Source organism: Anopheles funestus, chromosome 2RL, assembly GCF_943734845.2.
Source record: "Anopheles funestus chromosome 2RL, idAnoFuneDA-416_04, whole genome shotgun sequence".
Classification (NCBI taxonomy): Eukaryota; Metazoa; Arthropoda; class Insecta; order Diptera; family Culicidae; genus Anopheles; species Anopheles funestus.
In genome coordinates, this window is record NC_064598.1 from 10,522,847 (window position 1) to 10,539,604 (window position 16,758).

Genomic DNA, 16,758 nt, shown 5'->3' on the forward strand with positions numbered 1-16,758 from the left:
CGTTATGTGTTCGGATGGCCTGGTGACAAGCGTTACGATTTGGTTGTGATAATAATAAAGCTTTCTATTTTAACGAAAAATAATGGCACACGGTTGCGAGCGCTTGGTAAGCTTGTAAGTCAGTAAGCATAAAAATGTGGCTGTTAACAGTACGAAAGGGACAATAACGCCAGTGTACCCTAAATAAAAACCTGTACCTACCACCCTTATGCTTGCACAACCTTGAGAACCTTGGACCGACCGGGGTAACGGATGGCGATCGACAAGGTAGTGCTGTTTTGCTTCGAAGTTGATCGAGCGCGATCGAGGTTGATAATCAATTCATCAATCAATGGCGATATACCCTTCTTCGGCGGGATCTGTGTACCGCCGGCTAGCAGAAGTTCAATTAATTGTCCCATGGTGCTGGTTAATTAACGTGTAAAAGAGAGATGAGACAACCGCGGCCAAGAATGAGGATGCCCTTGGGTGTGTTAATCCATATGCATATGAAAATGTTAATTTAGCGAATTTTAAATGTTGTATGCTTATCAACATGAACAAGAGAAATTTTAAAAGCAAAAGTTTTAAAGTTTAAATGTTTAAAATAAGGATTTGCAAGAAGAAGTTTGAAAAAAATGTGATGATTCTTTTGAGTAATTCTTAGGATGGGTTAATGGTACTGACGACGATCGCTACACGTCAGAAGCGACATTAAATCTCATCTGGACTTTCTCTCTCTCTTATCAGAAATAGTTACAATTTTCTTATCCAATTTTTCTTTCATCTTTCTTAACTACTTCTAACATGATGGTGATTTTATTTGTCACATTGTCACCGACCGATTCGTAAATTTCAAAACGAACTAACACTAAAAATGATTTCCCTGTACCTTAAATGAGACTATACCCGAGTGTGTAATATTTTATTGCCCCTAATAGTGTGTTAGCCCATCCGCCTCACTTAATTAGTGTGACGAATTGTACGTTTTTTGTTTCTTTTTTTTGTCCCGCGACGGAGGAGTGTTCGCCGTACTGTGGCCACTAATTTGCACGGCACTGTGTGATGTCATCCGCACGAGATGGGGAAGATGTTCGGGGCATTTCCACCCCCCCGTGTATTGATTGCTGCGTGTTTACATTCCTCGCGAGAGCACGCATGTTGCAACTGTCAGAGTGCGTTCTCGCGTTCGTCAAAGCACCACACGGCCTGGTGACGGCTTCCGTCCACCTGTGTCGCAACCTGCTGCACCACGGAAGGAATGGTGGACGTAGTGGCCCTTTGGGGAGGGAGTTTCACTTCGTTCACGATCTAGCACACGCACCGGCCTTTGAGGGGAGGGATGGGGAATTGAAGTGAATTGAAGATGCAAGTCACACTTCACCACACTTTGGTAGACTGGTAGTGTTCCCCGCTAAGTGGCTGTCGGTTGTGTGGACGAGCTGGAGCATGTAGTCGACGCCTGCGCGAAGGGAACGCACCGAGAAGACGGTTCTGTTTGACATTTGTCATATGATGTGTGTAAACAAAGTGTAACTCACGCACGCAAGCACCACCGGAAGGGGTGTGGAACCGGGAGTATGGGACGAAACATCGGACAGAAGAGCGGATCTGACGGTTCGGTGCCAGGTGCGCGGTTGTTGGAACTCTCCGTCCCTTCGGTAAGAAACAGCTGGCCAGGCTATACAGACCACAGCGCGATGCGTCCACTTTCTTGTCTTGTCTCTTTTATCTTAAAAAACTCATATCTGTCCTACACCTTTGAGGCTGGATAGTCAACATTTGCCGTAATAGCGACACTCTCGAAAAGTCATTGCGTGAGAAACTGTCGTCCACATGTCGTCCAACCAATTTCTTCCGAGCCCCATCGAAAGAAACAACGGAACATGACACTCGAAAATGCCATTCATCTGCTGCGATTTGAAAAATACATCCAAAAAAAACACACACTCACACGCATGTGGTACTCGGTACGTCAAGGAATTCCGTCTAATTTTACTCACTGGTCTGTAAGCGAAAGTGCGCACCGTGAGATGTGATCCGATTTCCTACCAGATCGCGATATTATAATGATCAAATGTTGCTCTTTTAGAAGGATCGCAAAGATCACCGTATTATTATACACAAGAAAAAACCGTGACAAAAGCCTTGAGTGATGCCCTTTGCCTCACCAAACCACACCACTATCCTACCCCTCTTAGTTAGTAGTATTAAAAGCAAATATTTTTTTTTTACTTCAACTCGTTACTGTAACCCCATTACTCACTGCCGGTGGATGACCAATGCTAGTATTTTTATGCCATGCGCCACCATCATACTTTGTGGAGGCGTTTCCGAAACCGGAAACGTGAAACATCCCATTTAAAGCAAAACGTTCGCCTGCCCATTCATACGATCGTTTTTGAGGGTGGCGAGGAGAGGAGCGATGCGTAAACATCGTCAGCGTGCCTCATTTTGGATGCAAATTCAAACGCGATCGAAACCATTTATTTACCATCGATCGCTGCTTGTTGGTGTTGGTGACGATGGTAACCGATCGATTCGTTTGTGCAGTGGTGGATACGTTACAAAGCTGTTCTGCTTCGTAACAGGTTGCTTTAATCGGTAACACATTTGAATTTTCACGCACAAACATAATGAAATATGCATTTGCATTTGTATGACATGCAGAAGTGGGCTTGGTGTGTGTTTGTATACGGTAAACGGCTCACCGCTTTGGGGAATGCTGATTTAACTCACCATATGTCATCATAGTGCATGCGGGGATCCATTTCACTTGAGTGGCGTTTCTCAAACCCCCCTTCACCCTCTTTTCAAATCGCTCTCCTCCACCGTGACCGTGTCCGGAGCCTATCGCGTGAGGGACGCGAGCTCTGGCATATGGTGAAATATGATTTCCCTAGCGCGTGTTCTTTATGTGGCACAATGGTCACTACCGACTTCCATCGGAATTAAAACCGATTCCGAAAGCGACCGGGAGAGGGGGGGGGGGGGGGGGGGGATGGAAATGTCTGGGGAAAGGGAGCGAAAGTGGTCTCGATTCGCAGCACGGTCGATCCTGCAGATAGCTCCCAAGGAATTCTCGTCGATGAAGCACTAAGATTGCGTCCTAACAGTGCATGACATGTTTCGTGCTCGGGAAAATTTTCTACTCTCGCGAGAGAAACCCTAGAGCGTAAGTGGGAAAACTGATTTTCCCTCCCATAATATGGAGTGCAGTTATGTTTTGTATAGTGCGTAGCATTCTGCTCTGTCATGACACGCTCTCCATCTATTTCGCTCTCGGGTTTGCGCTCTCGTGCTCTCTCATTTCTTGTAGTTGTTCAAGAATTTTCCCATTTTCCACACCGTTCACACTAGGCGACTGTTTGCTAAGGATGCTTTTCCACTTTCTCGCTTTCTCATAGTACCTCATATGGTCGCTTTTCCTTTCGCTCTCTCTCTCTCTCTCTCTTTCACTATGGATCTCTCTTGGTGAGCGGCACTGATCTATGAAAACTCTCTCGCGTGAGCACCCTTTTTCATCGCGTTGCTCACAAACTTTTCCCAATCGTGGAGCGCGCGAGTTTTCCACATCGTATGGCAGGCAGGAACGTACGTACGTTGCCTGCCTTTGCTCGGCGGAGATTTCGTTCTTTTTTGACAGGGGCAACACCAAAGACGAAACACCCCTATTGTCTTCGTGTGTTGCGCGCGGCTAGGGACACGGACGATAGTGTCGTTTTGATATATTTTTGATTTCACAATATCGTTTTTCCCGTGTGTGTATGTGTGTGTGTGTTTGATTTTTTTTGGTACTTCGTTGTCATTTTTTGTTGGCCCCTCCGTACACGTGAACGAGTGTGTGTGTGTGCCTGTGTTTGTGTGCCCAGTGTACGAACACACACGCAAAAATCATCCATAGACCAGAATCTCTCCTCTCCAAGTAGCCGAACGTACGGTTGGAACGGCCAAAATAAAAAAAAAGTGTCATAAAAGATCAAAGTGAGATCTCGGGGTGGCTCACCCTGTGCACTGTACCTGTGTACGGTGCGACCGTATGTGTGTCGGTGGTATGTGTGCTGCTACCGTTCTTCAACCTTGCTGTATGTTTTGCGAGCGGCCACGACCGAGTTGAACAGTTCAGTGTCGTGCAAGTGTAGCAGGTTCCGATTCCGCAGTCACGGGGCAAATATTTTACGACCCGTGTGCTCGAAAACAGTGCCAACCGAACGAAATACGAAATACTCGACTCGATGAAACTCGTAACGAAACGAAACATGTAACGAAATCCAGGTGCAAATATTCCAATACAGTGCGGACCAAGTGCGTGCCAAACGGAAACGGAAGCATCCATAGTCGTCCGCAGCACGGCGACACAGCGCGCACAACGACGGAGAAGCAAAAAGAAGAAAGAATACAGCGCCTTTACAGTGCGAAGTGAAAAAGTGAGAGCAAAGAAAAATAATCGAAAGAAATAGCTTTCCACATCTACTCCCTCCTCATCCATCTTAGCCAAAGTACGGGGGCCTGCTACATACGGGACTCCTCACGACCCCTGCAGCTTCAGAGATCCCATCGACTCGATCTGGTCTGAGGCGGAAGAAAAAGCCAAGCATCACCGTGTGTGATAGTGTGTGATACCCCGAAGTGAAGTGGTGAATTAAATTTTTCACATCGATCCAGTAGTGGCCCCACACTCCCCACAGGAGCTGTATAGAGTGAGCGCAGTTTGTGTGGTTGTTTGACGGGGACGACGGTCACGGGCTAGAACACGGCCAGCAGTAACACGTACACGTACCTCCTTTTGCGTGCATGTGTGGATAGATAGAAACGGTAGATATAGATAGAACAGTTTAGATAGATAGTATTGCTTGAATATCCGTCACCCTGACATCACCGCAAGTGCCTGCATAGCGCAAAAGAAACGTGAGGAGCGTGGCTGGCAAAGCACCTGATTACTTGGGATCCATTCATTTCACCGCCACCACAGCGCACCACCACGGTACAACAATTGCCCATCTCTCACACCAAACACACACACACATAACATTTCTCTCTCATATATACACACACACACACACATAGCATCTCTCTCTCTTTCTTTCTCTTGCCTTTCCCTAACCTTGCTGGCAGTTCCACTAAGATCCTCGTGACGTTTGACAGCGTTGACAGTGTATACCAGGCCTGGGTCTTGTTGGTTTTTGTTATTTGTTGTCGTTGTTTCTGGTGGTGAGTGGAAAGTGGGCCAACCCCCAACCCCCCCATGGACAGGGTTCGGGGATGGGAAAATTTAGTCGTTTGGGCAGCAAAACGGCATACACGGAACACCTGTTTTCTTGGTTAGAACGAACCCCGAACCGTTTCACTGTTGGAATTGGAAGAAAGCGTACCTGACAATGACATGCCTTGGCTTAGTAACCTTTAAAGCTGGAGAAGTCAGCTGATGATGTCCATTTCTTCAATGTGCCCCGAGAAACAATTCTGCATACAGTACGAAGTGATGAAGATGTGCAACATCTTAAAGCGTTACAACTTCACTTTTCCAGTAATACGTCATGTCTTTTTTCAACTAGTGACAGTAAAGTGGGTAAAGTGAACGTACAGTGAAGATATTGCAAGACATCGCAATGTTAATATAAAGGATATCCTGAGGTATCTGGCAAGCACTATGCAACATTGGAGATCTTCAAAAATCCTTGAAGTTTGTGGAAAAGTTTTTATCCGCCCAGTGTAGGACACTTGGGTCATAAGTAGTGTATTCTGAATAGTTAAATGCATGTGGAGATCCTGTTGGATATGGCAACACACTTCCCACCTAACTCGCTACACCGCACAGCAATTCGTGACGGGAGTTCTAGAAAAGGCAATTGCTGATAATGTGATTACGGTGATCGTAGCAGATCGTTTGCCAATGTTCAATCACGAGCAATTTCTTTTGCTTCGATCTGCTGCCAACTTGCAGGGTGCTACTTTGTATCGGGGCCGATGCAAAAAACGTGCAGTGGCGATCGATGCTTCCTTATTTTCGGCCAACAACATTCGACAACCTGTCAACCCATGCAACATCACATACAATCGTACGCGTAAAAACATTCAGCACACACTGACGCTTGAGGCGGACACACAGGTTTCTTCTGTCTATCGGTGTGTGCGTGTGTAGTTCGAAGTTGCGGTGAAAAACGATGAATTTCCCAGTTCTTCTCGCGCGTCAATCGAGTGCGGGGGGAAGAATCACCCCAAATGTTAGTGCGGTACCCTAATGCGGGGTTGTACAGTTGCAACGAGATCGGTGATTTGTTGGATACTTTACACCAGTCCAGTGCGTGTTAGTGCCGAATGTATACTCTCTGGAGTCTCGTTGACAGATGTGTGTCCACGGTTTGGGCCGGACGTTACGGTGCCGCTGGGTGTAGTGTAGAATGGGTCCCTAAAGGATATTTTTAATGCTGCATTATTAAAGCATACTGTTGCAGCTTGTTGGTGTGCGTGTGTGGGACAAGTTCATGCAAACGATTGTAAATGAAACTCATCCTTAACCCCCAAAAAAAGGGTCAAACCCCCAAGTGTGTAGCGTTTGTCCAGTGTACGAAATATAGTAAATATATGCTGCACAGTTTAGAATATTTAATCGAAGCGATCACCACGATCACACACATACACACAGTTCAGTGTTCGATAATGTTAGCGATAAAAGCAGATAATATGCTGCTTATCTAATGTGTGAAAAGAGACCACCAAAGGGAATGTGTGAACAGGCCAAAAAGAGCCAACTGCCCGCAAGCTAAATGAACTGAACCAGCGAAGAGAATTAAACGGGACGAAAGAAAGAAAAAAGAAAAACCCCGAACCGTGTACCAAGATTGACAGCATTTGTTTGCTGGGAAAGTGACAGCAAGAGCGAACTTACACCATCGTTTCTCTACGTACGTACGTGAGCACTGGCGGTAGCGACTTCATTTGTGCGCGCGAGGTATTAGTAAGATCCCTTTATCCTCGCGGTTCGACGGTGGTGCGATGCGTTGGTTTTTTTTGGGGTGGGATCCCGGCACGGTGGTAGCTAATTCGTCGGCGGACTAGCTGTTTCCCAAAATACTGACACCCTTCTCTGGGACGGACTAGAAAGCGCGGTGTAAGCGCATGGGTTCGCACACAGACGTACCATTTACCACCATTACGTTGTCACTGTTCGCACAACGCACCCAGGCCCGTGCATCAACTACACAGTGGACCGATCTGCTTTCGTTCATCGGTCCCATCATCATCATCATCACCATCATGGGCATCATCTTTTCCCCTAGTGCGGCCGTTGCCGCAGCAGCCCGTACTTGCTCCGGGATGTGAACAATTCGCGGCGAGTGAATCGCGCACGAAACAACAACCGAAGCGAACGAAATGTTGCTAAACTGAGACGATCAAGGGGAAGATCGCTGTAACTGAGCAGAGTATTTCGTTTGCCGTTTTCTTTTCGCCCATTTGGGAATCCTGCCTCCCGATGCCTTCCCGTGCGAAAAGTGGCAGGAAAATTGGGGTTTCTTAGGCTATTGTTTTAAGCTTGGTTTGCTTTCAGTAAACCACGATGTGGCTGGTTGCTTGATGCTGTTGCGAACACACTACGCATCAGAATCTTGGTAACTTCTCTGGAACTTGTGAAACTGGAGCCTATTAAACCTCCATCTACACTTCCAAATAGCCTCGCATGGTTAGCAAGTGGACGAGAGCTTTCACTAAAGAAACCTCGCAAGGATCTCTCGATCTCCACTTCTGGGTTCCCAAGATCACTAAGACCAGCTTGCAAGTGGTTAGTGGACGTTAGGGGTTTCTTCAGAGCAGCGCCACAAGAGCGACAAAACCACCAAAGGAGCACGGGGCGGTGGGAAGAGGACAGCAAACATTACAACAGTTGAAGCTTATGTCAATGTCAGTTGGGTACAAATTATACACAGTTTAGTAGTCCGTGAATAGGCTAGGCTACAACTCGGGCCAGTCAGCATTGTCGGTGTTCGCGGTTAGCTCGTCCAACAATTCCGCGGGGAGGGAGGGATCCCTTTTTGCCGTTCATCCACAAGAAGGGTGGTTCGTGGGGGGGTGGAATGGAAAACTTATTTCCATTCCACTCACGTTCCGTTTCCCCTGCAGGATCAGGGGTAAACGTTGTGAGATACTGACTGTGGTCATCGTGGTCGTCATCGGATCCGCCACGTAAAACGTATTTCCCCGCGTTTGTGTGTGTGTGTGTGCGTTATTGTTGGCGTATTGCGCGTGCACGTGCATGTACGGATTACACAGCGCGCCTGTGTGTGTGTGAATGGAATGTATGTGTGGGGCTGTGTGAGTGTTGGTGAGTCAAATTTTTGGTTCAGCGGGGATGCTATTTTTAAGACTAAGCTTACTTGCTTAACCGTCCTCTACTCAGTGGTCTTTACTCTTTACTTCACACGTAAAAATAAGATGTGCATGTGGTTGCCTCTCTCTCTGCGTGCAAATCTTTTCTTTGCTCTTCCCCGAGCTCCCGTTACCGCCCTCGGGCGTACTGCCCTAGGCGTCAATGGACGAGAACTTTATTCGCAGAACGCTCCCTTGGCCGTAGGGCTACACGGGTACAACCGTACCACTGCTACCTAGCCATGTGGAAATGTGAAACGATTGCCTGCGCACCGTACACAATACACCGGACCGGAGTACTTCCGGCCGCTTGTTGCGTCGACAACCGAGCGGGGCTGGAAGAATACACGCTACCGCAATGCCTGGCACGAGCAAAAATCTCCATTCCATTCGTGATCGAAAGCATTAGTAGTGTATTTTTATTGCGATAAACCGTCAAACGCAACGTATTGCAATGGGACTTGCTCGCACGATCCGCAAACGGCACGACTCCTCTCACCTTGCACTGTTGCCCATTTCCCCAGTTCAGCGGAAAAATGATCAATAAATGGAAAACCCCATTCGGTCATGGTGAAAATGTTTTAGGCAAATGGTTTAGCTATGGTCACGGGCAACGCGAGGCAACAATAGCGATGATTTTTATTGCCCACGTCGTACAGCTTCTGGCAGCAGAAGCAGTATGTTTGCGTTTATCGGATTTATTTCCCAGTTTTGCGCTACAGCATGGGGCAATGTGTGGTCGGTAGCTGACCGACACTGCTAGCGCATGGAAAGCGTAAACTGATGCCGAAGAAATTCGAGCAGTGGTCGGAAAATTGGATAGAACAACAACGCAAACCGTACAGCATTTCCCTGTCCAAGGGGGCATGGGTTTAGTGATTGGGGAGGATGGAAATGGTGGACGAGGAGAGGGAGGAGGAGTAGGAGGAGGAAAACGAGGAGAAGAGAATCGTGCAAATGTTAACTTCTCTTCCCTGTTTCGCGCTGGTTCGATCGACGTACGAACGGTAGAGCAGCGGCTCATTCGCAACATGATACGGGCGATCGTCAGCACCATTATTAATACCATCGATCATACGAACTATTGTATTGCATACCGACACCACCATCACCGATATCCCTGTTGCGTATTGCCACCGTTCTAACTTACGGCCATTACGCATCGGAGATCTTTCTCCCTCTCTTTCTCTTTCTCTCTCTCTCTTTCTCTTGGTTTGGCAGATTTTCATTCACATACACACACACATAAACACACTGACGCACCGTCCTTTCGTACTACATCTCCCTTCTTGCATTAGAAACACTTTTACATTTTCCCTAATTTTCCCCAATTTCCCTTAGTCAACTGCTCCCGGACACCAACCGAATTTCCCACAATTTAATTTTCTCTTAACTCAATTTTGCAATTGCTCTCTTCCTTTTCTCTCTCTCTCTCTCTCTCTCTCTCTCTCTCTCTCTTTGCTCTCGCGTGCTTTCACTCTCAACCCTTGGTGGTTGGCCCTGGGGGTTGGCCGCTCTCCGGCTCCTTACCCGGTGATCGCTTGCGCTTTCTGTGCAGATACGCACATTGAGCATTGTGAGGCCTCGTGATCTAGGTTAGGTTTTTGTCCACGGCAGCCAGTGCGGTATCCCCAGCCGCCATCCGATTCGTAACGTCAAGACGACGGTGTGTGTTGCAACCTAGCCAAGTGTCTGTGTCTGTGCGCGCGCGTGTGTGTGTGAGTGTGTGTTTAGCGTCGGCCAGGGAAGCGATCCGACCCATTAGCAGGTACCTTTGCAGTGGTGTGCACCGCCGTTACGTGTCGATCATATCGCACCAGACCCGCTATGATCCAGTGCGGTCGGTATCGCGTCATCTGCCGTCGCTCCATCGTACAGCTATTGCGATGAGTCGACCAGCAACGGCGTGGCAGCATCAATACGACGTAGATGAGGATAACGACGACGAGGGCGGAGTGTGTTGCAAGTGCTTAGTGCATCAGCCGGCCGCGATCGATAGTAGCGCGGTGCAGCAGATATCAGTTATTGCTTATTATTACGAGTGTGACGACGAAGACGACGACGACGGTGAACATCACCAGCATCATCGGTTGCGGCAGCATCGTTGGCAGCAGCGGCGACAGCCACGGACCACAGGCTGCCCGGTGGTTTAGTGCGAAGAGAAATGAAAGATGTCGCACACGGCGGCAATGCAGGCGGGCGGCAGTTCGGCCGCGGCGGCCGCTCGTGCCGATAGTACGCACATTAGCGGCGGTCGGTACGACTTCGAAGATGGTGGAACATTCTGTGGTGGCTGGGAGGATAACAAGGCCCACGGCCACGGCGTTTGTACGGGTCCAAAGAACAAAGGTGCTTATTCCGGAGCATGGCATTACGGTTTCGAGGTGTCGGGGATATATTGTTGGCCAAGGTAAGTTTTACGATATGTTATAGACCAGTGTGTTGATTTTACTCGAACCCATGAAGAGGTGCTTTAGAACAAATAAGACGAAAGAGACATTTATTCATTCAGTAAGGATTGCCGGTTTCGTTGTGTAAAGATCTGTGCTCTTACTTGTGATGATGATACGGCTTAACATGAACTCAGCTAGTTTTATAGCTCTTGGAGTGTCCTTTTACTTCATCATCCATCTTACAAGATCTTATACGGTAGAACAGTGTATCGAATCCCACACGGAAAGATCCCCCGAATAATGGACTTATTATTCGTTTACGTGATAGAAATTGGACTAGCAAACCATAAATGTCCGGCGTGACATCAAAGATCCTCACAACAAGAAGTCTGACATTGATTCTTGAATGAGGCAGGGCAGCCACTCTACTAAAGACACTGAAAATAGTCTACATTGCACACAGAACAAACAATGCAGCCAAGACATATACTATGATCGAGGGTTAGAATTAAAGAGAATTAATTCTCTAATGATATGATGTTAGGAATGCAAATAAGTTCAATGTTTGCTTGTTTAATCTTGCAACACTGCTATTTTGGAGTCAAATCTTTAGAACTTCTTTCTTTGCTTGAGAAGTTTCTTTACTGAAGTTTCAGTGAGCTCCAATAATTGAAACATTTTAATATTGGAAAGTGAAGCGAAAGGCTACCGAAATATATTGTTTAGTAGAAGCATTATTGTGGTGTCAGCCATTGCATTTTAGTAGATATTTATCGCCCAATTTATGGATACGTTCAACATCGTATGGGCACCTAGGCCATTGAGAGCCAAACCAAATCTTCATGGAATCATTTCTGGATTTCTGAATTTTTAATTAGAGCTGAGATGAGTTGTGTGCGTCAGGTCGAAAAGGTGTTTAGGAAGGTGTGTAAATTGTAATATCGTATAATTGAAATGTGTTTATCCTCCCAGCTTAAAGGAAAGCTTCAACCATATCCAATAACATCCGTGCAAGACTACCGCAAACTTTTACGTGTCTTCTAGCTGAGACACAGTGAAAAGTATTTTGTCCACACATTACAAACCGTGTGATACTCTGCTAGAATAGCTTTCATTTCATTTTGCCTAATTTAATATTGACATTCGAACATATAAAAGCAGTACAATTTATATCGTACACTACCCACACAACGTATGGTTGAAATTTGATGAATCTAGTCAAGCAATGACTGCCCAAATTCCTCTGCCTTCACTTTGCACGGTCCAATATCGAAACCTTGGCCCACAGCGCGCTAGCAAGTGAGAATCGATTTCTTGCTATTTACTGCTCCCAGCAGCATTGACCGAAACACGAAACAATCCGCCCCCTTCACATTCGGACAATGCGAACCCATCACGATGCAACATCGTCCCCAGGTTTTCGGTTGGTAGAGTGAATTAAACACACGAGCCGGGGCGATACAGGCGCAATGTGAAATGCTGTCTTGCCAGAATTAAACACTTTCTCGTCCGATGACGCCACCGTGCGCGTTTGGCGCCAGGAACGTCCGATGGCGGGTTGGTAATGTTTATTGCTCGTAACAATTCGGTCCTCGAAAAACTGCGACCGTTACTCATTTGCATTCGTGCACGCGCAACAGGCGGGTCATGTTTTGAGTATGGGTCTTCACATCTTGACGCCATTTGTAACTAGCGGTCGTCGCGAAACAAAAAAAAAGATGACAAGCGGCATCCTTTACAACACGTAAGGAACTGGTCGGCATAATATTCTTTTCGTCTCCATTACCATCAAAAGCCCGCTGTCTTTTACTAATGCTTCAAATTATTCAACCGATCCTATTCCGTTCGCCGCATCGTGGTATTGATCCGTTGCCGGCGATTCAATTGGCGCGCTAAGTGTATTAATCTTGACGCCCGCTGTATATCTTCGCAATGTAAGGGATGTGAAGGAAACCCGAAGCGATTATTCATTGAGCACGTGGTTTGACGTGGATGACGGAAAGGATCAATAAAGATTTGGCCTTTAAAAAAGGGGTCCTCTGTAGCAACCGCCGCAACCGCAATATTGTTTAAATGGGAAGAGTTTTCCATATTGTACTTGGGATATTTATATCACAGTTCGCAACTGATATAATTATCAAAACCGGCTTATTAAAGTTGTACGTATTACCATCAGATTAAATAGGACGCGATTGTTTGTACATTCGCTCATAAGGCAAAAATATTGCCCCAATAGTGTCATAAATTATCATTGGAGTTTCTAATGCGTGATGTATTAGGCGCCTCCATAGCTTTGTAACAAAATGTTATACTACAGTTCGGATTCACACACTACGATTAAAAAGGGAGACATAATTCCATAATAATTAAAAGAATACAACAAATACTTTGTTGACATTAAGTCCCAAATAGACGATGAATTGGTAAAATGTATCAGGCGCCTCCACCGTTATGCACAAACATGATAAAATTCGATTTTTATGCACATATTGTTAGGTTTTATTGGTCTTTAAAGATTTCTAACAAATTATCAAATATATGCAACACGAAAATATTGCTTCATTTAAGTTACAAATAGACGATCATGGGGCAAATATTTGTCATTCAGTGATATGTATCAGGCGCCTCCACTGGTTTACAAACAAAGTGTTAATTTTTTTATCAGCAAGTTTTATCACCACATTACAATGCTCACTAAATAATAAAAGGTGTCATAACATATGCTGTGTATTTAGTCACTTATAAACAAACAAACAGCAAATCACAAATTGACCACAATTTAGCAAGAAGTATTAGGCGCCTCCACTGTTATACAGTAAAATTATTTAAATCGTATGAACGATGAATTCTGCTTTCATGAAAAGCTAAAAGTTATTTATATTATTTTATTTAACAACTTTTTCTCTCTCTCTCTCGCTTTTACTACAATCACAGTGGCTCCACATACGAGGGACATTGGCAAAATGGTAAAAGACATGGGCTGGGTATTGAGGTTAGAGGCAGATGGGTGTACAGAGGCGAATGGACGCAAGGTTTCAAGGGTCGGTACGGTGTGCGACAAAGTGCATCATCGACGGCCCGGTACGAGGGAACATGGGCCAACGGGCTGCAGGACGGTTACGGTTCGGAAACGTACGCCGACGGAGGTACGTCTGCCAGAATGCGCTGAAACGACTGAGCGACCGGAGATCCACAACGTTTTCCTCTTACCGTTTTTCATCCCTTCGTTTAGGTAGCTACCAAGGACAATGGCAGCGGGGTATGCGGCATGGGTACGGTGTCCGCACATCGGCCCCGTTCGGTATGGCCGCCCGATTTCGGCCAAAGTCGGTACGCGTGTCGATGACCTCGCTGCGAAGTACCGACGGTGGCAATCAGGCACCGACGCCGGATCCGGGCGAAAAGCGCAACCATCGGATCGATGATGCGCGCGGCGGATTCGTGCTGAAGGCGAAATCCGACGAGACACCGGTCCGCCGGAACAGTTTGGTAGAGAAAACAAAGAAAGGACTTTTATCGGTAAGTGGCGCATGTGTTGCATCTGGTGAAGAGAGGGACAATATTTACTCAATTTCATCTTCAAAACAACAAAAAAACACAGGGACTCAAAATTAGGAAACAAAAAAGTACGGGCGATTTGGAGAAACGTGGCACGGGCACGGGTAGCATTCGGTCTACGGCGTCGACCGCGTCCTGGTTGAGTACGGAATCATCACAATCAGGAATGACAAATAAGTAAGAAATGGACATATTGTTGCTGTGCGTTTGGTTACTTAACGATACATCTGATTTTCTACTTTGGCCACAGGACAATGCACACGGATTCCAATGCAAGCTTTATAGTAGAGGACGAACAGTTGGATGCGAGCGTGGTAGAAACGTACATGGGTGAGTGGAAGAATGATAAGCGATGTGGATATGGTATTTCGGAGCGCAGCGATGGATTAAAGTGAGTACTGAATGTGACTTTTCCCGGTGACATCCTTATAACAATTTCCCATTTTTTTTGGCTGGTTTCCCCATCCCTCTGCAGGTACGAAGGAGAGTGGTATGCGAATAAGAAGTACGGTTACGGTGTGACTACATTTAAGGACGGTACGAAGGAGGAGGGCAAATACAAGAACAACGTGTTGATCACGAGCCAGAAGAAGAAGCACCTGTTCTTGATCCGCTCGGCCAAGTTCCGCGAACGGATAGACGCGGCGGTCGATTCGGCCCAGCGCTCCTCCAAGTACGCACTGCAGAAGGCGGACATAGCGATATCGCGCACGGCCACGGCCCGCGGCAAGGCGGAACTGGCCGATGCGGCCGCGGACGAAGCACGGGCCGAATCCGATCTGGCGATACGGATCGCGCGTGACTTTGCGCCCGACTTTAATCCGTCCCTGCTGGAGCGGTTCGATCGGTTGCGGCGCAACCGTGTCTACCCACTGCCGGACAGTGTGAAGCTGAACGAGATGCCGGGCCGATCCGGTCAGGATGAGTACGGTGCGCACAGCCAGCTACACAACCACGCCAACAATAAGGAGCTGGAGCTGGCGAACATGAAGAACGCACTGAACAGTCCGTTCGGGATGGGCGGTGCCACGAATCAGCGCCTGTCGAACTATTACGACCAGAAAGGACCAAACACGAACAGTTCCTCCATGGGCGGTCCGAATGGGCCGATTGGTGGGGGTGGCATGCAGCAATCATCGATGGCACACTACGGTTCGGCGATGGGCCCAGGCCATGATCATGCGGGACAGTCCGCCAGTTCACGGCTAATGGACGATGGACTACAGTCGATGTACGGTCGGCAGCAGGCCGGTTCTGCCCCACAGCAGTACGGTACCAGTGGTCCGTCGGCCAACTACTACGGATCGGGCGCTTCAACGAAGCAGGTGCCAGCCGGTGGTGGCATGCTGTCGAACGCAAAGTTTTCCTACGAACAGTCGAGCTTACAGTCGCGGGACGATCCGATGCTCGGTGGCGTTACCAGCCCGAGACGGACGTCCACGATGCAGCCCGCATCCTCGTCGATGTACGGCGAGCCGGCCAAACAGATGAACTCCCGTCCAGCACCATCGCTCGGTGCCATCGGTAGCCAATCGTCGATAGACTACTTCGACCATTACAAGCGACCGCCCAGCAGGGATGGTTCGGTCGATCGGTACACGCGTGCCGCTAGCAAGCTGGGCGGTACCGGCATCAACTCACGCCAACCATCGGTGGAGAAAACGGGCCCCGGATACATGACGAGTGCGGGAGCCGTTGATGGCGGTGAGGTTAGCGAGCGGATCGGTACGTTACGGCGCGGTTCCCAGATGATGACCGGTCCGACAATTACCAACGGTTCCATCCCGCCGAATGCCTCCGGCATGGGCAACGGTAGTGTACGGCCGGGATCACGTGCGACCACTCCACTGCATCAGCTGCACAGTGTCGATATGGGCCAGCAACAGCAGCAACCATTCGAGGATGTGTTGCTTCGGCAACGGACACTCGGGCAGGACATTATTCCTTCGCTAACGCAACCGAAACGCACCGAAAGTCTTTACCTATCGAAACCGGCCATCAACAGTGTACCGATGGGTGGTGGAGGAGGTGGTGGCGGTGGAGGTGGCTTTGGTGGCGGCGGCGGTGGAGGAGGCATGAGAGCGAGAGGTGGTGGTGGTGGTGGTGGAGGCGGCGGGGGCAACGGTATGGCAGCGTTTAGTAGGGAGCCTAAGGTAGGTATCGGTTATTATGGTGAAGAATGCTTTCGTATACTGCTTCACGGTGTTATTTTTACTTCACCGTTATCTCTGCACCGTAAACATCGGTTGTAAACAATTGGCGGATCGCACAATAGATCGCATGTCTTTAAGGTGGGATGGCGGCCAGGTTTTCGATTACGAGGAAGCTGTGGAAGTGTTTTTTGCTGCAAACAGGTGTGCCAAGGCAAGGCACATTAAGATGGACGGCGTGAGCTACCCAAAAACGAATTGATCGTCCTAAAGATCCTCTCGAAAGGTTAATGCATTGAAAAAATGTGTTCCCT

The 16,758-nt window shown here is 47.7% G+C and overlaps 1 protein-coding gene across 4 annotated transcripts in view; it reads left to right on the forward strand.

The window, feature by feature from the left end:
* LOC125763767 (junctophilin-2) overlaps positions 1-16,758 on the forward strand; it is a 39,544-nt gene that overhangs the window by 17,760 nt on the left and 5,026 nt on the right. The window contains exons 1-7 of one of the 4 annotated variants that reach the window (XM_049427230.1): positions 3,547-4,963; positions 9,902-10,753; positions 13,671-13,882; positions 13,969-14,255; positions 14,338-14,471; positions 14,545-14,685; positions 14,770-16,447. In XM_049427230.1, coding sequence (XP_049283187.1) covers positions 10,515-10,753; positions 13,671-13,882; positions 13,969-14,255; positions 14,338-14,471; positions 14,545-14,685; positions 14,770-16,447 — 2,691 coding nt within the window. In that variant the 5' untranslated portion in view covers positions 3,547-4,963; positions 9,902-10,514. Of the gene's footprint in view, positions 1-3,546; positions 4,964-6,317; positions 6,932-9,901; positions 10,754-13,670; positions 13,883-13,968; positions 14,256-14,337; positions 14,472-14,544; positions 14,686-14,769; positions 16,448-16,758 lie in introns of those variants that run through there. The other 3 variants (XM_049427229.1, XM_049427231.1, XM_049427232.1) reach the window with 3 other exon arrangements.